General features: G+C 45.7%; 1 protein-coding gene across 1 annotated transcript in view; it reads left to right on the top strand.

Annotated features, from left to right (window-relative positions):
- Positions 1–21,759, top strand: part of mdn1 (midasin AAA ATPase 1) — a 91,947-nt gene that overhangs the window by 59,603 nt on the left and 10,585 nt on the right. The window contains exons 79-89 of the mRNA XM_030404990.1: positions 81–307; positions 485–622; positions 1,110–1,306; positions 1,516–1,677; positions 1,760–1,897; positions 6,130–6,265; positions 9,820–9,992; positions 10,182–10,313; positions 10,535–10,676; positions 10,857–11,170; positions 11,269–11,424. Of these exons, the coding sequence (XP_030260850.1) occupies positions 81–307; positions 485–622; positions 1,110–1,306; positions 1,516–1,677; positions 1,760–1,897; positions 6,130–6,265; positions 9,820–9,992; positions 10,182–10,313; positions 10,535–10,676; positions 10,857–11,170; positions 11,269–11,424 (1,915 nt within the window). The remainder of the gene's footprint in view (positions 1–80; positions 308–484; positions 623–1,109; positions 1,307–1,515; positions 1,678–1,759; positions 1,898–6,129; positions 6,266–9,819; positions 9,993–10,181; positions 10,314–10,534; positions 10,677–10,856; positions 11,171–11,268; positions 11,425–21,759) is intronic.

Raw genomic sequence — 21,759 nt, 5'->3', positions numbered from 1 at the left:
TAAAAGGAGCCGAATTTGAAATGAGATGTTGCAGTAACAAAAGACAGAAGCCGTCCCAGCAACACTGTATTTTTCCACAGGAACCATTTTGCCACATGCTGCTCAGCCTTTGACCAGCTGGGATCTGTGGTGGCTCAGATGCCCAGCGTGGAGCAGCTCTTCACCCCGGCCACATGTGTCAGCAGTGCAGACAGCCAGCCAGCTATCAGCCAGAGCCTGCAGTATGTCAGAGGACAGGTGGAGGCTAGCATCACTGAGTTCACCACCTGGAAGACACAGCTGCTCTCCCAGGGACACCAGAACTCAGGTGAATACACCCATCACTGAGCCCAATACTGTCAGTCCTTCAGATATTACTAAGAGACATGACAACAGAGTAAGGGGTTGAAAAAATAATTATTTCTGTTAAAGAGCAGCAGTGAAATGAAATCCTATTTAGTACCATGGTTCTACTATACAGATCCTCTCCTTATTTCCTCCATAGCTGACCACCCTGCCTTCTGTACGGAGTTCTCTGCTGAGCTGGAGACGAACATCAACACAGTGCTGTGTGCTGTCCAGACACTTGTAAAGAGACGTGAGAGAGATGAACAGAGAGAGGAGCATGGAGACGTCAAGGGAGGTGAGAATGATGCATTCAAAGCCAGCAGTGCTCTCTGTTCACTTCTGTGTACACCAGCACTTCAAACTTTGAATCAAGTGTTGGTTCATTCCAATGTAGAAAGCAGTATAACACTGTTACAGCTGCTGCTTTATCTGATACAACTGTCTTCAGACTTTAGAACTTCTTTGTAGCCACGAGGATGTGAACTGTGTTAGCAACGGTTATCAAAGCTATTTGGCTATTTCTAATGTGTGCCAGCCGAGCATCTCCCAAATCATTTTGCTGGATCGTTACCTGTCAAACCAAACCAGCTCCACAGCACAACTAGAGATCAAAATTACACAGGGAACATTTAAGTTGTCATGAACTCATTGTACATGCAAAATGGGGAGAAATGCACAGACACTGACAAATTATGTTTCAAATCTCCTCAAAAGCAGATCTATCAGAATATTTTTACCAACAGTATTTATGGTTATTAACGTGATGTTGTCTGATGTTTTAGAGGGTGCTGAAGAAGAGGAGGGGGATGAAGAACCTGTGGAGGACCTGCTGAAGCCTGGTCACCTCACCCAACTCCTGGAGGAGAAGCTGGCAGCGGAGGTGGATGCTCTGTGTGTGGCAGATGTTGGTGGTGGTCTGGAGAAGCTGCTGAGCCACCTGAGGACACACAGAGACTCCTGTCAGCCGCCACAACTGCAGGTACCAACTGCAGCATTGCATACAGTATGACACCGAAAACGCCTGAGGTTAAGAGAGGAGATACTTTCACACCTATTTTCCTTACTAAACAGAAAAATACAACTGTACATTTCCTCATTGACAGAACTAATACAATCAATTGCCTTGTTAAGTCATCGCTAAACACACCCCAATCGGGTGTGTGTGTGTGTGTGTGTGTGGGTGTTTAGGAGGTAAGCACGGCTTGCAGGATGCTGGTGCGCCTGGAGCCTCTGCTGGGGATTTACTCTGACCTGGTGCGTTACTACTTGGCTGTGTCACTGGCAGCACACAGGAGCACAGGCAAACTACTGTCTGTGCTAGCCAACATCTTCACTGAGCTTGCTCAAAAGGTACACGCACTACAAAAGTAACTGGTATTAAGAAATAAAGTTGAACTTAAAGCTTAAGAGATTGCTGTGGTCTACTCCCCAGGGCTTTTGCCTGCCTCAGGAGCTGATGGCTGGTGGAGATGGAGAAGGTGCCACAGAGTTTCACGACTACGAGGGCGGTGGTATAGGAGAGGGCGAGGGCACCAAAGACGTCAGTGACAAGATCGAGAATGAAGATCAGGTGATGAAATTACAACCACTTACAAGCTGTTTTATCTGGAGTTTTCAATTGCATTTCATGGCTTCATCACCTGGACAGAAACAGATCAGAAAGTTTCAACAGATTTCAACAAAAAGAGGCTGCTGAAGGCTGTGGGATGAAGCACTGGGGAGGAAAGAGGAACGATACAAGGGTGTTGCACATTGCCACTTCTCTTTGCCCTGTTTGTAGAACCAGCCAGTCGATCATGCAGAGGTCTGATGTAATAGGGAGAATAATACCATCTGGGGAACAAAATATGACCCTGTTTGCAGATGATTTATTGATCATTTTATCACAATCTACGCTGACACTCCCAAAATTGATGAAAATGCTAAAGGAATATGTTTTAATGTCTACAAAATGAACATAGGTATTGGGCCATAACTATGACCCATCAACTGAGATTAGGAAACTTTATAAATGGAATTGGGATGCAGATTATATAAAATACCTGGGAGTCATATTGCCAAATTACTATTCCAAAATGTTTGATTTAAATTACGCATAAAATCAGACATACAACGATGGAATATTATCCCCTTTCTGAGTTTCAGATCCAGGATTGACTCAGTTAGGATTAATGTTCTTCCACAAATGCTTTACCTTTTCCAGTGTCTACCAGTTAAAATACCACCTGAACAATTTTTATACTGGGGTTATTACTAAGCATGAAGCTAAAAGGACTACCAATAACATCCCTATTAGCAGATCATTTGCAAGGTGAACTGACAGAAATCTTCTGAATAGGGAATGCATCTAAACTACTGAGGTGCTGTGTCTGCGACTCAGATTTTGTATCAAATAAAAATGATGGCAGTTTTGAGGAATGGACCTTAAACGGTTTAAGTACATACTATTCATTTCTTCACAAGGGAGCATCCCAGAGCTTTGAAGATCTGCAGAATAAATATGGGTTAGGAAAAGATGACTTCCACAGATACTTGCAAGGCTTTAGAAAAAGGTGAGCCAGAGGTTCTGCTAGAGATGCACAGATCGATCGGCAACCGATTGCAATCTGCCGATAATGCCCCTATCGGTTTTGATCGGAGTTCTCAAAATAGATCAAAGCAGGTCGATCAGATGACGTTTCAATATAGAGTGCATTGACTGCATGCAGGGTGGGAATTTCAAGGCGGCAACCCGCACTTTGGCCTTGATGCCGCGTGAAAAAAATCTTATCGTGCGGCCACAGTGGCCTTTGTGCCCCTGGCCCTGTGTGCATAGTGTTCTGGCCTTGAATTACAGCCACCCGAGTGCACAGTATCACTCACAGTAACTTCAGTGAGTTCGCGGTTCGCGCAGAGGAGTCTCATCATCACATCGATGATCTCACGTGAAAGCCTCCCGGTCCGTGTATGTTTTTGTCATTCGATTTTCCTGTCAGAAACGGGTATTAAAAAACAAAAAAACGAGTGGTTATTTGATTTTCGTTTTAAAATATACAATTTTTAATTGAAATACAAGGCGTTTTCATTGTCAAAAAGGGATGAGCGAAATTATAAAAATGATTCGATTTTAATTTTCTATTTCATATAACAAAAAATAAAATCACTAGAAAACAGAAATGGAAAAAAGGTCTGTTTATTCATATTCTGAGACCGGATGTTGTCATTTACAGGACGGTGCTGTGCAGAACAAACAGTAGGCTACAGCAGGGTAATCTACCGTGACACATGGACATGGAACTGCGGTCAAGCCGGCCGTCACGCTCCGTGGTCAAATCAGCCGCACTTAAATTTCGAGCGTACAAGTATTCTCACCATTATGGTAAATGCGGAGAAACAGCGTATTTACTGTCGGTTTTCAAAATAAAGGTATTATGAACAGTAAGCTATTATCCGCACCTACATTTAAAATACAACATGTTACATTAAAGTGTTTCATGCTGCCATGATGAATAAGAAACACTTAATATCAAGTATCTTTACTGCACCAGTGTGGAGAAATGCCAAAATAAGAGTCCCATATTTATGCCCCCAGATTGCATATTTTACCATATTTGAGGGGCTGTAAACTCATAAGTGAAACCTTGTTAAAACACAAACGACGGGTCTTTCCTACCGTAGTAAGGTAGACAACGAGCTACAACCGTATTTTTATCAAAACCAGCGGTCCTCCGGGTCTGTATGGTCAGCCGTCTGTGCGTTTACAAACTTTACATGCACAGTTTAGTCAGATTACAGCCATAGTTTGACTATGCTACTCAACCAGACAACTGCAATTATCCGAGTATACATGCCGGTGAGAAAATCGGATTATTAGGCCGAAGCATGTCATACCCCGGTACGCTAGGTGGCGCTGTACCCACTCCAACGAGTGGTAACAGAGTTACCTCCGGCTGACCTCTTTACGTCACCAGCTGCCTCGGCATTCAAGAAAGATGGCGTACGAAGAGCGAGAGGAAGCTACATCTTTGTACATTTTGTATAAAGCTGTACATGATAATTACACAAACTAGGGGCACAATGGCGCTCTTGCTTGCGCTGATCTCGGAGGAAAGACGCCGCCGCCATCTACTTTCGGCTCATGGCCCCGGGGAAAAAAATCTCGCGACTGCGGACAACGCAAAATCCGATCCGATCTGATAGAACGTATACATGCAGGAGTAATGCGACTATCAATCGAATAATCTAGGTGTTTTGATTCGACTATGAGAAATCCGATCCGGTCCAATTTTAGTCAGACTAAGGTGTATACATGCATCTTAAAAATCCGTTCATAGTCAGACTAACCCAGTAATTCGGTTTTCTTGAGTGTCATGTAAACGCACTGGCGTGAGACGAGGGCGCAGGGACCGTCTACAAAGTGCAACACCAAAAAGAGAAACTACAAAAAAATACTCCACACATCAGTGGTCTTCTGCTGGTTATTCTACAATTTTTTGTTTGGAAAAAATGTGCTTTGCCATAATTTTGGGGAATTTCTATTTGGAGAAATATTCAATAACACTAATATTCAGTGTGGTGTCACAAAAATCACCTAACCCTAACCCTACTTAACAAAAACTGATTTCTAATGTAAAATTAACTTGATTTTGGTATTAAAAAAATGTTTTAATACATAATCCATGTGAAGTAAAGGCCAAATGGACTTGCCCCTAAAATGACAAAATTCCCACCCTGACTGCATTCCCACTAGTAATCTACAGTTACTCTATGTAAGCTGAGTCCAAGTTGTCTCTAAGAGTCTCTAGAGTATGAAATATTGCACATTGCCTCAGCCTGCAATAAAACGGTGGTCAATTCATGATACTTTCTCATCTCCTAATTTTTATACTTAATAATACAATGTCAATGTTGTGTAAGAAGAATCATTAACTAAATATACGAAAGTTACACAAGACAACAATATAGAAGAATTTATGGATTTGACGCTGTGATCTGTGATCGGCAATATCGGGATCGGCAGATACTGCTTTTGGTGATTGGTGATCGGCCCCAAAAATCCTGATCGGTGCATCTCTAGTTTCTGCAGGTATTTCTATCATTTCTCAAATCCGGAACATGCAACAATATCATATCCAGATTGTATTGGAATCCAACAATCGAAACAAGAATGCAAGGAATCCATAAAGAAGAAGAGGGAGGAAGAGGGAAATGTACTGATTTCTGCTGAGAGTTGGGAGAAAATATGCTGTTTACAGTGGAAAAAAAATCTATCATGAGAAAATGTAGATCCACCCTTCATCGAGGAATGGATGGACATCATACACGAGATTTACATCATGGAAAATTTGAAATTTTCCCTCAGAGTGCAAAAAGAAACATTTTACAAGATCTTGTCTAAATGGATGGAGTACGTGAGGCCAATAAGGTCAGACTTTATTTGTCTGTCATACACTTTTGATTCATCTAATTATTGACTTAGTTTTCATTTTAACAGTCTTGTTCATGTATTTGTGTATGATTTTTTTTTTTTTTTTTTTTCCAAATAGAAATAAAATTTCCACAAAAACTCCATTACAACATTTAAATTACAGCTGAGGTGCCAACTGAGTGTATGTGTGTAAGAATATCATAATTCCAAATAACAATATCCGGCATGTCTAACTACGACATGTATTGACTATGCTAAAATAAATACAGCCAAAAGTAATGTTGACAGTATTAAAATGAATCTTTAACCAGTGATGACCTGAAACAGTATAAGGAGCCTTTGAGGTGGATCATTTGACCAGCATTTCTCATAAAGCTTCCTTTGTATTCATCCAGGTGGAGGACACTTTCCAAGAGGGCCAAGAAAAGGAAGAACAGGAGGATAAAGAAAAAATCAAGGCAGAAGATGACGCTATTGAGATGTCAGAGGACTTTGATGGTCAAATGCATGATGGGGATGAGAATGAACCAGGTAACCTGAACAGTCTGTAGCCTCGTGAGCTTGCTGTATGCAGCCTGCTCATTTTTCAGGCTTCACTCATTTCTAAGTTTGTATTTAACTCCCGGTCACAATTTCTGGCGTAGGCTGCCAATTGCTATGGGCAGGGGTGGCTAGCCGGCTCTGATCAGCAGAGCAGCAACTCTCCCCATGCAAAATGCGCTTTGTTTTGAGACACTCTGCAGAAAAAAATTACAACTGTGTTGAAAAGACAAAATCATACAATTGGAGCATAAATGCTTAAAGGAGAACTTCGGTCGATTTCAACATGCAGCTTTACTAGCTTGACTAGCCAGTACCGAAAACGCGAACACTTTTGGTCCACCCGTAACAGGGCTCCTTGAACGGAGAGTTAGCATTGACAGCTAACAGCATGGGGTCAGAACTTTACACTGTGTTTTAAGCATCTTAACATGCTCCAAATCTCACCCCAAAAGGTATGCAGCATGAGCAGACACCGAAGAACACAGCACTGTAGCGTTTATGACTCACAATGAATAAAAAAGTGGTTAAAACAGTGTGTTTGTGCAAGCAGCGACATACCGTTTGTTGACATCCATGTCGTAGACCAAACTGGTCAATCCATCGAGCGTGCGCTTACTCCCTCACTGGCAGCGATGGAAACTTAAATTTTGCTGACAGAAACGTATTCCAGCATTTTCGTTTTTCTGTTCATGTTACAGCCTGCCATGAGCTATTAGCCTTACAATAGCCTGTTATGAGTCTATTCGCTCTGCACCGAGAGCTAGCTTGTCTGCTCATGCTAATGGTTCTTACAGAGAGCAGAGCAGAGAGTCCGTGATGATCGAAGCTGTTTCCGAAATAGTCACGATGGAAAGCTTGTCTGATGTCGAAGTGGAAGACATCGACGACGAACCTTTTGAATTCGACGGTAGTCCATATTTGTTCGTACCGGAGTATACAGATGAGGAGTTACTAGCACTAGAGAACGAGAGAGCGGAGAGAGAGAGGCGCAGAGAGCGGAACAGGCAAAGGCGGCTTCACGGCCAAGGACATCGGCGGCGGACAGCGACCTGGTGGTGCTCTTGTGGATGTTGTGTCCAAATGGACACAGAAGAGGAAAGCCTATGCTGTAAGGAGTGGGATATCATACAGCCTACTCTGTCCCAGGATGGCGCACAGTGTGTCACCCGCACAGAGTTCAAACGGAGTTTGCATGTCTATTTGAAGGACGACCAGCCACAACAGTGATGTTTTGGGGTCGTAGAGAGGCAAACGGTGGAAGCTTATATTCTTATATTTCTTCATTCTATTGCCACAATTGGGCATTGCACAAACTCGTACCATTTTCAGTAACTGGCGCTGCTTCGATCATCACGGACTCTCTGCTCTGCTCTCTGTAAGAACCATTAGATAGATAGATAGATAGATAGATAGATAGATAGATAGATAGATAGATAGATAGATAGATAGATAGATAGATAGATAGATAGATAGATAGAATTACTTTAATGATCCCAGACTGGGAAATTATTTTGTTACAGCAGTAGTGGGTCCGCAAATAAAACATTTCATACATAAATAGAATCCAATATATACATAGTGTATATATACAGTGCACAGTGTGCTATAAACAGTAAACAATAATAATATATACAACAAAACAAAATATGCAAAATATACTATAACAATAATAATATATACAACAAAACAGTAGAGAGACCAGAGTTCTCTGTCAGGCAGAGGTGAGAGAGTTGTTATATAAAGTGATGGATTGTGGCAGGAAAGATTTCCTGTATCTGTTGCTACGACAGCGAAGCTGAAGCAGTCTTCCGGAGAAGGTGCTCCGCTGTCTGACCAGTGTGAGTTGGAGAGGGTGGAGAGGATTATCCATGATGGATAGCAGTTTGTTCAGTGTCCTCCTCTCCACCACAGCCTCCAGAGTGTCCTGTTTGCAGCCAATCACAGAGCCAGCCTTCCTGATCAGTTTGTTGAGTCTGTTGGTGTCGCTGGCTCCGATGCTGCTTCCCCAACAAACCACAGCAAAGAAAAGTACACTGGCCACCACAGACTGATAAAAGATCTCCAACATCTTGCTGCACACGTTGAAGGATCTCAGCTTCCTCAGAAAGTAAAGTCTGCTCATCCCCTTCTTGTAAACAGCTTTAGTGTTAGATCTCCAGTCCAGTCTGTGGTTGATGGCAACACCCAGGTACTTGTAATCCTCGACCACCTCCACATCCTTTCCCAGAATGCACAGTGGTTGGAAAGCTGTCTTCCTCTTCTTCCTGAAATCTATCACCATCTCTCTGGTCTTGCTGATGTTCAGCCGCAGGTGATTCTGTCCAGTCCACTCCACAAAGTTGTCTACCAGTGCCCTGTACTCCTCCTCCTGTCCCTCACTTATACACCCAACAACAGCCGAGTCGTCAGAAAACTTCTGCAGGTGACACGACCCGGTGTTGTACTGAAAGTCAGTGGTGTATAAGGTGAACAGGAAAGGAGACAGTACAGTCCCCTGTGGAGCTCTTGTATCACTAACCACTGCATCAGACAGAACACTGCCCATACTGACGAACTGTGGCCTGCCTGTCAGGTAGTCAGTAATCCAGGAGATTATTGTGTCGTCTACACCCATCACCCGCAGCTTCTCCCCCAGTAGCAGTGGCTGAATGGTGTTAAAAGCACTAGAGAAATCAAAGAATGTGATTCTCACAGTGCCTCCTCCACCATCCAGGTGCGAATGGGCTCGTTGCAGCAGGTAGATGACAGCGTCATCAACTCCCAAGTGGGGCTGGTAAGCAAATTGCAGAGGGTCTAGCAGGGCTCTTACCTGCGGCCTCAGGTTGGCCAAAACCAGTCTCTCCAGCACCTTCATGACGTAAGATGTGAGGGCCACTGGTCGATAGTCGTCATTAGCATGAGCAGACAAGCTAGCTCTCGGTGCAGAGCAAATAGACTCATAACAGGCTATTGTAAGGCTAATGGCTCATGGCAGGCTGTACCATGAACATGTACGTCATGAACAGAAAAACGAAAATGCTGGAATACGTTTCTGTCTGCAAAATTCAAGTGTCCGTTGCTGCCAGTGAGGGAGTAAGCGCACGCTCGACGGATCGACTAGTTTGGTCTACGACATGGATGTCAACAAACGTTATGTAGCTGCTTGCACAAACACACTGTTTTAACCACTTTTTTATTCACTGTGAGTCATAAACGCTACAGTGCTGTGTTCTTAGGTGTCTGCTCATGCTGCATACCTTTTGGGGTGAGTGTAAAGTGTAAAGTTCTGACCCCATGCTGTTAGCTGTCAATGCTAACTCTCTGTTCAAGGAGCCCTGTTACAGGTGGACCAAAAGTGTTCGCCTTTTCAGTACTGGCTAGTCAAGGGTAGCTTGAGCGATAAAGCTGCATGTTGAAATCGACCGAAGTTCTGCTTTAAGGTCAGTTAACCAAGGAAGGTAGCTTTTTTTAGTATAAGAAGACAAAGAGAAATATAACTATAATATGATTTAGTGCAAGTATGTGATATGTTAATTTCAGTGGATTCTTTGAATGGGTTGCAGGTGACGATGATGACTCGTCTAAAGAGGATGAGGAGGAGCTGGATAAAAAGATGGGTGACCTGGGTGATGGACAGACGGACACCCTGGATGAGAGAATGTGGGGGGATGATGAAGATGATGCGGAGGAGGAAGGAAGTGACAAGGAGGAAGAGTCAGGCCAGGGCATGGACCAGGTACGGACCACAGAGTGACCACAGGGCTGCTAAACAAAACACATTTGAAAAAATAGAATATAAAGATCAGCTGTTTCCATGCATTGAGAAACATATCTATCTATCTGATTTCTCAGTGAATCTTATTTGAACCACTCAGATGTCGCCTTTGTTGTGTCCTTACTTTCTGTCAACACTGGATTCTCTCAGGGTGAGTCAGAGCTGGTGGCTAAGGATGACAATTTGGATGCTGCAGACCCCAACAAGGACAAGAAAAACCAGGACAAAGATGAACAGATCAATGACGAGGAGAAAGAGAAAGTCAATGAACAAGGAGATGAGGTGATCTTTTTTTAAAAGAAGTGAAGAAAATCACAGATCGCCATTCCAGCACACAGTCACTGAACTGCATTAACCATTATTTATTAACCTTCCCTTCACTTTTAACTTTTCTCCTTTCAAATTTCATCCAGGCATACTGATGCATATTTCTAACATGTCACTAATTTCCCTTCAATTGTATGGACTTCCTTTTTCTGATCTGTGTTCCTGCTGTTCTCCAGAGGGAGTTTGATGAGAATGAAGTGGACCCCTACCACGGTCAGCAGGACAAGCAACCTGAGCCTGAGGCCATGGATCTGCCTGAGGATCTCAATCTGGACCAGGATGATGAGGATGGAGATGACGGCGAGGGTGAGGGGGATGGTGAGACCTGCTGTTAATGTTCTGGAATATTCAAAGTTATGAACTTCTCTCATCCCCTGTTTTAAGTTCATGAACATAAATTCTTCATTGTTGTAAAAATGTTGTGAGGGCCAATTTGTTTTGGCATTCAAATGAGCTCTGTGCTCACTTCCCCTTCCCCTGACATTTTCCCCTCCTCAGAGGAGAATCCATGCGACATTGACGAGAAAGCCACAGCCATGGATGAGAGGGAGGACGGACAGAAAGATGAAGATGAAGTTGACGAGGAGAAGGGAGCAGAGGAGATGGAGCAGGAACAGACAGACCAACCAGGAGAGGAGAATGTTCAGGAGCCCAAGACGGAAGATAATGACGGTGAGGGAGGAGAGAACGCAGAAGCAGACGAGGAATCTTCTGTGAAGGATGAGGAGGAGGAGGAAAAAGCGGAAAGAGGACAGGAGGCAGGAAAGGACGAAGATCTGGCTATTCCAAATGACAAAGGAGAACAACCAAAGGTGTGTAGGCCAACAAACTACTATACCTTTTTTCAACACAGGAGCTGTTTGCACACAAAGTTTTATTGTGTCACTATTTGGACTTGTAATGCTTACAGGAGGAGGACGAAGGAGCTGGTGAAGATGAGGAGCAGCCAGAGTCTGCTGAGAGGAAGGAGCACAACACAGACGGTCAGACTGGAGAGCAGAATGTTCAGAGTGATACAGCTGTGGAGCTGGCAGGGGAGGCGTCAGAGAGAGACCAAGCTAAAGAGGTACTCGACTCATCAGTTAAACCCAGTACTTTTGTACGAAGAAGAAAGCACCTTTTATACCAAATCATCATACTATCACCTGTTACTGATGACCCAGAAAGCCAGAAAGGTCTTCAGTCTTGATTTAAAAGAGGCAAAAGTTGGAGCACTCTAGGGACTGAAAGCAGACCTGTACCTGAAGATCTCGGAGGTTTGGATGGTTCTTAACATACCAGCAGATCAGAAATGTATTTTGGCCCAAAACCATTCAGTGCTTTATAAACCAACAGCAGGATATTGCAATCTGTTCTTTGACAGACAGGAAGCCAGTGTAAATATCTGAGAACCAGAGTGATGTGATCTCGTTTTTTTATTCTTGTTGCTGCTTCTACTCGAGCAGCAGCGTTCTGAATCAGCTGCAACAGTCTGATGGAGTTTTTAGGGAGTCCTGTAAGGACAACATTACAGTAGTCGAGTCTGCTGAAGATAAATGCATGGACAAGTTTTTCCAAATCCTGCTGAGACATAAGTCCTCTTATCCTGGACATGTTCTTGAGGTGATAGTAGGCTGACTTTGTAACTGTCTTAATGTGGCTGCTGAAATTCATGTCTGAGTCCATAATTACATCGAGGTTTCTGGCTTGGTCTGTAGTTTCCAACATTACAGACTGTAGCTGAGCAGAGACTATTAGTCGTTCTAACTTGCCCAGTGCCGGCCCTGAGTAATTTGGTGCCCTAGGCAAGATCTTAGCCGGTGCCCCCTTGCATCGCAGTCAATTTCACAATAAATTTTCATACACTCACACAGAAAGTGCAAGATTTTATTTCTTTCAAGTCAAAAATATCACGCCAAATAAAAACTGAAGAAAGAAACAAATAATAAAACTACAATATAAATAAGGCATTACACAAACATATTATCTCTCAGCCTCAGAGTGCCATCTCTCTCTTATCTATTGTCAGCCGCTTTGTAAAACGACCTCCAACTCCTTCCATGTTGCCATGTGGGTATTGTGCTCCTGGCTATCCTCGTGAACCTTCAGAAAGTGGCTTACATTGTTCCAGTCCTTTAGTCCTTCCTTATTAAGTCTGTATTCTTTTGGAGGAAACATTTAGCAGCAGAAGCAGTGCAAGCTATCAATTCTGTTTGAGTACATCAGCCATCTTTTGATTTTTTCCCCACTGACTAAGACTCTGTTACAAAAGCCATGTTGACACTCTCCCATCTTTGTTTTTGGGAAATGTGTAACTGCTTTTTTATTTGAACTGATGTCCAGTCAGCAGGTCTGTTGGTGCCTTTAGTCGTGATGCTGTGTCACTCTGCTGTGCTGAGGTAGAGGGACAGGAGCACCTGATGCTGTGTTACTCTGCTGTGCTGAGGTAGAGGGACAGGAGCACCTGATGCTGTGTCACTCTGCTGTGCTGAGGTAGAGGACAGGAGCACCTGATGCTGTGTCTCTCTGCTGTGCTGAGGTAGAGGGACAGGAGCACCTGATGCTGTGTCACTCTGCTGTGCTGAGGTAGAGGACAGGAGCACCTGATGCTGTGTCTCTCTGCTGTGCTGAGGTAGAGGACAGGAGCACCTGATGCTGTGTCTCTCTGCTGTGCTGAGGTAGAGGACAGGAGCACCTGATGCTGTGTCACTCTGCTGTGCTGAGGTAGAGGGACAGGAGCACCTGATGCTGTGTCACTCTGCTGTGCTGAGGTAGAGGACAGGAGCACCTGATGCTGTGTCTCTCTGCTGTGCTGAGGTAGAGGACAGGAGCACCTGATGCTGTGTCTCTCTGCTGTGCTGAGGTAGAGGACAGGAGCACCTGATGCTGTGTCTCTCTGCTGTGCTGAGGTAGAGGACAGGAGCACCTGATGCTGTGTCACTGTGCTGTGCTGAGGTAGAGGACAGGAGCACCTGATGCTGTGTCACTCTGCTGTGCTGAGGTAGAGGACAGGAGCACCTGATGCTGTGTCACTCTGCTGTGCTGAGGTAGAGGACAGGAGCACCTGATGCTGTGTCTCTCTGCTGTGCTGAGGTAGAGGACAGGAGCACCTGATGCTGTGTCTCTCTGCTGTGCTGAGGTAGAGGACAGGAGCACCTGATGCTGTGTCTCTCTGCTGTGCTGAGGTAGAGGACAGGAGCACCTGATGCTGTGTCTCTCTGCTGTGCTGAGGTAGAGGACAGGAGCACCTGATGCTGTGTCTCTCTGCTGTGCTGAGGTAGAGGACAGGAGCACCTGATGCTGTGTCACTCTGCTGTGCTGAGGTAGAGGACAGGAGCACCTGATGCTGTGTCTCTCTGCTGTGCTGAGGTAGAGGACAGGAGCACCTGATGCTGTGTCTCTCTGCTGTGCTGAGGTAGAGGACAGGAGCACCTGATGCTGTGTCTCTCTGCTGTGCTGAGGTAGAGGACAGGAGCACCTGATGCTGTGTCACTGTGCTGTGCTGAGGTAGAGGACAGGAGCACCTGATGCTGTGTCACTGTGCTGTGCTGAGGTAGAGGACAGGAGCACCTGATGCTGTGTCTCTCTGCTGTGCTGAGGTAGAGGACAGGAGCACCTGATGCTGTGTCTCTCTGCTGTGCTGAGGTAGAGGACAGGAGCACCTGATGCTGTGTCTCTGCTGTGCTGAGGTAGAGGACAGGAGCACCTGATGCTGTGTCTCACTGGCTGTGCTGAGGTAGAGGACAGGAGCACCTGATGCTGTGTCTCTCTGCTGTGCTGAGGTAGAGGACAGGAGCACCTGATGCTGTGTCTCTCTGCTGTGCTGAGGTAGAGGACAGGAGCACCTGATGCTGTGTCTACTCTGCTGTGCTGAGGTAGAGGACAGGAGCACCTGATGCTGTGTCACTCTGCTGTGCTGAGGTAGAGGACAGGAGCACCTGATGCTGTGTCTCTCTGCTGTGCTGAGGTAGAGGACAGGAGCACCTGATGCTGTGTCTCTCTGCTGTGCTGAGGTAGAGGACAGGAGCACCTGATGCTGTGTCCTCTACGCTGTGCTGAGGTAGAGGACAGGAGCACCTGATGCTGTGTCTCTCTGCTGTGCTGAGGTAGAGGACAGGAGCACCTGATGCGGTGTCACTCTGCTGTGCTGAGGTAGAGGACAGGAGCACCTGATGCTGTGTCACTCTGCTGTGCTGAGGTAGAGGGACAGGGAGCACCTGATGCTGTGTCTCTCTGCTGTGCTGAGGTAGAGGACAGGAGCACCTGATGCTGTGTCCTCTGCTGTGCTGAGGTAGAGGACAGGAGCACCTGATGCTGTTGTCTCTCTGCTGTGCTGAGGTAGAGGACAGGAGCACCTGATGCTGTGTCTCTCTGCTGTGCTGAGGTAGAGGACAGGAGCACCTGATGCTGTGTCTCTCTGCTGTGCTGAGGTAGAGGACAGGAGCACCTGATGCTGTGTCTCTCTGCTGTGCTGAGGTAGAGGACAGGAGCACCTGATGCTGTGTCATCTCTGCTGTGCTGAGGTAGAGGACAGGAGCACCTGATGCTGTGTCTCTCTGCTGTGCTGAGGTAGAGGACAGGAGCACCTGATGCTGTGTCTCTCTGCTGTGCTGAGGTAGAGGACAGGAGCACCTGATGCTGTGTCTCTCTGCTGTGCTGAGGTAGAGGACAGGAGCACCTGATGCTGTGTCTCTCTGCTGTGCTGAGGTAGAGGACAGGAGCACCTGATGCTGTGTCTCTCTGCTGTGCTGAGGTAGAGGACAGGAGCACCTGATGCTGTGTCTCTCTGCTGTGCTGAGGTAGAGGACAGGAGCACCTGATGCTGTGTCTCTCTGCTGTGCTGAGGTAGAGGACAGGAGCACCTGATGCTGTGTCACTCTGCTGTGCTGAGGTAGAGGACAGGAGCACCTGATGCTGTGTCACTCTGCTGTGCTGAGGTAGAGGACAGGAGCACCTGATGCTGTGTCTCTCTGCTGTGCTGAGGTAGAGGACAGGAGCACCTGATGCTGTGTCACTCTGCTGTGCTGAGGTAGAGGACAGGAGCACCTGATGCTGTGTCACTCTGCTGTGCTGAGGTAGAGGACAGGAGCACCTGATGCTGTGTCACTCTGCTGTGCTGAGGTAGAGGACAGGAGCACCTGATGCTGTGTCTCTCTGCTGTGCTGAGGTAGAGGACAGGAGCACCTGATGCTGTGTCTCTCTGCTGTGCTGAGGTAGAGGACAGGAGCACCTGATGCTGTGTCACTCTGCTGTGCTGAGGTAGAGGACAGGAGCACCTGATGCTGTGTCACTCTGCTGTGCTGAGGTAGAGGACAGGAGCACCTGATGCTGTGTCACTCTGCTGTGCTGAGGTAGAGGACAGGAGCACCTGATGCTGTGTCACTCTGCTGTGCTGAGGTAGAGGACAGGAGCACCTGATGCTGTGTCTCTCTGCTGTGCTGAGGTAGAGGACAGGAGCACCTGATGCTGTGTCTCTCTGCTGTGCTGAGGTAGAGGACAGGAGCACCTGATGCTGTGTCTCTCTGCTGTGCTGAGGTAGAGGACAGGAGCACCTGATGCTGTGTCACTCTGCTGTGCTGAGGTAGAGGACAGGAGCACCTGATGCTGTGTCACTCTGCTGTGCTGAGGTAGAGGACAGGAGCACCTGATGCTGTGTCACTCTGCTGTGCTGAGGTAGAGGACAGGAGCACCTGATGCTGTGTCACTCTGCTGTGCTGAGGTAGAGGACAGGAGCACCTGATGCTGTGTCACTCTGCTGTGCTGAGGTAGAGGACAGGAGCACCTGATGCTGTGTCCTCTGCTGTGCTGAGGTAGAGGACAGGAGCACCTGATGCTGTGTCTACTCTGCTGTGCTGAGGTAGAGGACAGGAGCACCTGATGCTGTGTCACTCTGCTGTGCTGAGGTAGAGGACAGGAGCACCTGATGCTGTGTCTACTCTGCTGTGCTGAGGTAGAGGACAGGAGCACCTGATGCTGTGTCTCTCTGCTGTGCTGAGGTAGAGGACAGGAGCACCTGATGCTGTGTCTCTCTGCTGTGCTGAGGTAGAGGACAGGAGCACCTGATGCTGTGTCTCTCTGCTGTGCTGAGGTAGAGGACAGGAGCACCTGATGCTGTGTCTCTCTGCTGTGCTGAGGTAGAGGACAGGAGCACCTGATGCTGTGTCTCTCTGCTGTGCTGAGGTAGAGGACAGGAGCACCTGATGCTGTGTCACTCTGCTGTGCTGAGGTAGAGGACAGGAGCACCTGATGCTGTGTCACTCTGCTGTGCTGAGGTAGAGGACAGGAGCACCTGATGCTGTGTCTCTCTGCTGTGCTGAGGTAGAGGACAGGAGCACCTGATGCTGTGTTACTCTGCTGTGCTGAGGTAGAGGACAGGAGCACCTGATGCTGTGTCTCTCTGCTGTGCTGAGGTAGAGGACAGGAGCACCTGATGCTGTGTCTCTCTGCTGTGCTGAGGTAGAGGACAGGAGCACCTGATGCTGTGTCACTGTGCTGTGCTGAGGTAGAGGACAGGAGCACCTGATGCTGTGTCACTCTGCTGTGCTGAGGTAGAGGACAGGAGCACCTGATGCTGTGTCTCTCTGCTGTGCTGAGGTAGAGGACAGGAGCACCTGATGCTGTGTCACTCTGCTGTGCTGAGGTAGAGGACAGGAGCACCTGATGCTGTGTCACTCTGCTGTGCTGAGGTAGAGGACAGGAGCACCTGATGCTGTGTCTCTCTGCTGTGCTGAGGTAGAGGACAGGAGCACCTGATGCTGTGTCACTCTGCTGTGCTGAGGTAGAGGACAGGAGCACCTGATGCTGTGTCTCTCTGCTGTGCTGAGGTAGAGGACAGGAGCACCTGATGCTGTGTCTCTCTGCTGTGCTGAGGTAGAGGACAGGAGCACCTGATGCTGTGTCTCTCTGCTGTGCTGAGGTAGAGGGACAGGAGCACCTGATGCTGTGTCACTCTGCTGTGCTGAGGTAGAGGACAGGAGCACCTGATGCTGTGTCTCTCTGCTGTGCTGAGGTAGAGGACAGGAGCACCTGATGCTGTGTCTCTCTGCTGTGCTGAGGTAGAGGACAGGAGCACCTGATGCTGTGTCACTCTGCTGTGCTGAGGTAGAGGACAGGAGCACCTGATGCTGTGTCACTGGGCTGCTGGTGAAATATTTTATATTTCACCAGCATATTTTAATATTGATATTTTAATATTAAAAGTGCATCTGAAGAGAAGTACATGTGACCACTGCATGTTAGATTTTAATTAAAAAACAGATGCTTGATGTGTGCTACACATAAGACTAATATAGACTAATAATGAAAATGTGATGAGATTCATTCAACTTTGTCATTGCAATACAATTCAGTCTAACCAGAGTACAGGTGCAGTGTATATATATAGTGTTGCAGTAGTGTTAACCATAATACACTTTAACTGCACTTTAACACTGATGTAAACTCTAACAAACATAAACTGTGACACAATAAACCAAAGGCTTACAATGACCCTGTTACAAAGGGGATGAAAAAACTAATAGCATTTTAACTGATATACAAGCAGGAAAGACACCTGTAAAAAACACCTGAACATGCCTAACGTTAACTTTCCAAATGTCCCTGATGAACTGAAGTGGAGTAACATTAACACACGTCGACTCAGCTATTTATTGATTATTAAACAATGCTGCTATCGTCCAAAGTAAGTCACTGGGCGCCGGATAATTTCAGTCTTTTGGACCTTGTGGTTCTGCTACAGTATCAGTAAATCTCTCTGGGTCTTGGGGTCTCGGTCCGGTCAGATTCAGGCAGCTCGCCTCTTGACCCGCCCCCCTCACAGAGGACAGGTACAGTGCAACGAGCCAGGAACCAGACAAAAGGCCTCTCCGTTTTTTAATAGTCTTTCTTATGGGAGAGTCACGTGACGCGGTGAAGATAATGGGAGGGCATCTTATACATTAATCCGTCTGTCACATCTATAGTTGGCATTTTCTACCCAAAACTGGTCATGGCTATAGACAAAGCACCCGGGAAACAACGATGAGCAGGTTGAAAACCTCCGTTCAACAAACTCCGCCAGCATGCCAGTTGCCTGTGCTAGCTATGGCGGGTGGATAGTGCCAGGGTAACCCTACCGCTGGAGACTCTCGTGTGACATCAACGTCTGAACTGGCTGACGTCGCCAGTGCAAGTCGTCGTTGATAAGTACGTCGCCTCACCTACGCCGTCATGCCCCGCCCCCCCCCCCCCAACTTTCTAAGTTCTGGTCTCCATAAATCGGTTCTGTTTGGTTTATACATAGCCTATGTAAACTTTACAGTAGGCTAATCTCAGCACACGTAGAGGGCAAGAGTAGTTATTTGAAACCATCCACCAACATATTAACATAATTAATCTAAGATTGTTTTTATTGTTTTTTATCAGCATCTCATGTAGCCTATAACATTTATTAATAGTAATTAATATAATTATATTTAAAATAGGGTCTATTTTATTTTGTCTATTGCATGTTTCCACCTGATTATTTTATATTATATAGTTATTTATGGTACACAAATAAAATAAAATAAAATATACCGGACTGAAAAAAAAAAAAAAAAGGAGACACAGCAGGACTCGAACTCGTGCTGCTCCAGTAAAAATTGCAACGGGTATTTGTTGAAGAACTCCTACCAGATGAGCTATTGAGGTAACAAATAAACAAATATGTAGGGGGGTGTCCTTTTAAGCCACTGTCCCACAGTAGCTGTTAATAGTTATACTAGAGATGTGCTGCCCTCTATTTGTTTTGAGCACTTATTGTCTGCATATTCTTACATGTTGCATCTTTCATCTTAAAAAATTCTGAGTGTGACGACGTACTTTGTAGACGACGTACTTTGGTGACGACGTGTGTTTCAGGCGTATATTTTGTTAGTAATTCTAACATACGCCGTCGTCACGTCGCCGTCGATACATGTTCTTTCATCCCGTCTTGTGGATGTGTGCCGTTTGCTGAATCCTGCTGGGAGGGATTATACTTTTTTCTCAGCAGTGCATGGTGTATTCACAAGAATCGATTATTTTTTTATTTCCAAAGAAATACTCCCATCTACAATGTCATGTGCAATTGGCAACATACTGATATCGGACCATGCAAGAGTGACGCTTGATTTGGTGCCTATTAATGATGTGACGAAATCCCCAAGATGGAGATTCATCTCCTCCCTCTTGCAAGATGATGCCTTTAAAGGGATAGTTCGGTTTTTTTGAAGTGAGGTCATATAAAGTACATATCTATAGTCGATCTGTTCCCTACCATAATCACCGATCAGCGCAGCCTCAGTTTGGAGAAGTAGAGAGCCGCTCCAGCCCAGACGCTCAGCTTTGTACTGCAGTGAACGGGGTTCAGCAAAAAAGCGAAATTAACCACCTAAAACAAGGCTCACCTAAAATGTTTTACATCAGTTCAAGTGTACGTTGTATAGGTAAAATTCACACTGCTTTACATCAACGTCAGACAGCGCTTTCTTTTGGCTTTACATTTTCTCAACCGCAGAACCCCCGTATCCCTACGCATGAGCGCTAATGCGGAAGGATACGGAGAGTTAAATTTCGTTTTTATCGAAAGTAAACATCTCGTCCAGCAGCTGGGCCTCGCGCTGTATTCCACCGCTCGCAGATCAGCTGTTGCCCAGTTACGCTAGTGCGTAGGGATACGGAGGCTCTGCGGTTGAGAAAATTTAATGCCAAAAGAAAGCGCAGTCTGACGGCGATGTAAAGCGGTGTGAATTTTCACCTATACAACGTACACTTGACCTGATGTAAAAAAGTTTAGGTGAGCCTTGTTTTTGGTGGTTAATTTAGCTTTTTTGCTGAACCCCGTTCACTGCAGTACAAAGCTGAGCCTCTGGGCTGGAGCGGCTCTCTACTTCTCCAAACTGAGGCTGCGCTGATCGGTGATCACGGTAGGAAACAGATCGACTACAGATATGTACTTTATATGACCCCACTTCAAAAAACCCGAACTATCCCTTAAGGCAATGCTGAAAATACAAATAGAATCGTTCATCGAAACAAATATCGCCTCTGTCTCATCAGTAGGCACAGTTTGGGAGGCCTTGAACGCTTTTATAAGGGGACATGTTATTCAGTTCTCATCACACAAGAAAAAACAAGACACGAAGAAATTAAGGAAGTTATTCAAACGATGCGGTCCGGTAAATCACAAGGACCCGACGGGCTAACGGCAGAATTTTATAAGTGCTTAATTATACATCATTTCTTCATATTTCAAGTTAGGTCGTGGGACCCGACAAGGCTCACCTCTCTCCCCTTTACTGTTTTGTTTAGCATTGGAACCTTTAGCCGCAGCAATTCGTAAAGACCCTATTGCGGGGACCATACACAAACTCATGCTATATGCTGATGATATTTTAATGTTCATTACGGACCCAGGCAAATCTATTCCTGCATTGCTCAAAATTATAAAATCTTTCTCTAGCTTCTCAGGTTATAGAGTGAATTGGACAAAGTCAGAGGCTCTCCCCTTGATGACGTAATGCCCAAAAACATTATTTTAAGCCGGATCATTCCAGTGGCCCCCTGAGGGAATTAAGTATCTAGGAATATTATGCCCTAGGCAATTAGACAAAATAGTGCAATGTAATTTTGAACCACTCCTAGAAAAAATTAGTGCAGATTTAGAAAGATGGTCTCCACTTTATCTCTCACTATGGGGAAAAGTAAGGAAAAAACATTATAAAGATGAACTGTTCTGCTAGAGTCAATTATCTACTTCAGTCTCTCCCACTGAATATCCCTGTAAAATACTTAAAACAATTTGATGCACTTTGTAACAAGTTTTTTTGGAATGGTAAAAGACCAAGAATACATCTGCGTAAATTGCAAAAGGCGGCCTGGGACTCCCAAATCTACTGTTTTATTATTATGCATTCAACCTGAGGCAATTGGTACATTGGGCATTACCTCCAGAAAGAGCGCCACCTTGGTACACAATAGAGCAGTCAATGTGCATTTCCTTAACTCCATTGCTATTCTTATCGGCAAGAATGCCGCCGAATGCTTGATCCGACCCTGTTGTCTCTCATTTTCAGAGACTATGGAAAAAAGTGTCTTGTATATTTAAAATTAACCCCTTTCTAAGCTTATCCTCGAGATGATGAGAGTGGGTGATCAAGGGGATACATACTCTGGGTGACCTTTATAAAGATGGTGTCCTTAAGTCATTTGACAATTTGGTTGAACAATTCAAGCTGGCCAACAATCAATTCTGGAGATATCTTCAGCTGAGACACCTCCTTATTACTACTTTTGGCTCTACACGCACACCACCCCAGGGCATGGACCTCATGAAAGAGATTTTGCGGATTGCAGAGATTGGACATGGGGCTTCCCATTATTACTCTATGCTCATGAACCATACTGGTTACTGTAGTGGAAA

This window comes from Sparus aurata, chromosome 22 (genome assembly GCF_900880675.1).
Source record: "Sparus aurata chromosome 22, fSpaAur1.1, whole genome shotgun sequence".
NCBI classification, from domain to species: Eukaryota; Metazoa; Chordata; class Actinopteri; order Spariformes; family Sparidae; genus Sparus; species Sparus aurata.
The sequence above is the reverse complement of the archived record's forward strand: the minus strand, read 5'-3'. Positions and strand labels throughout refer to the sequence as shown.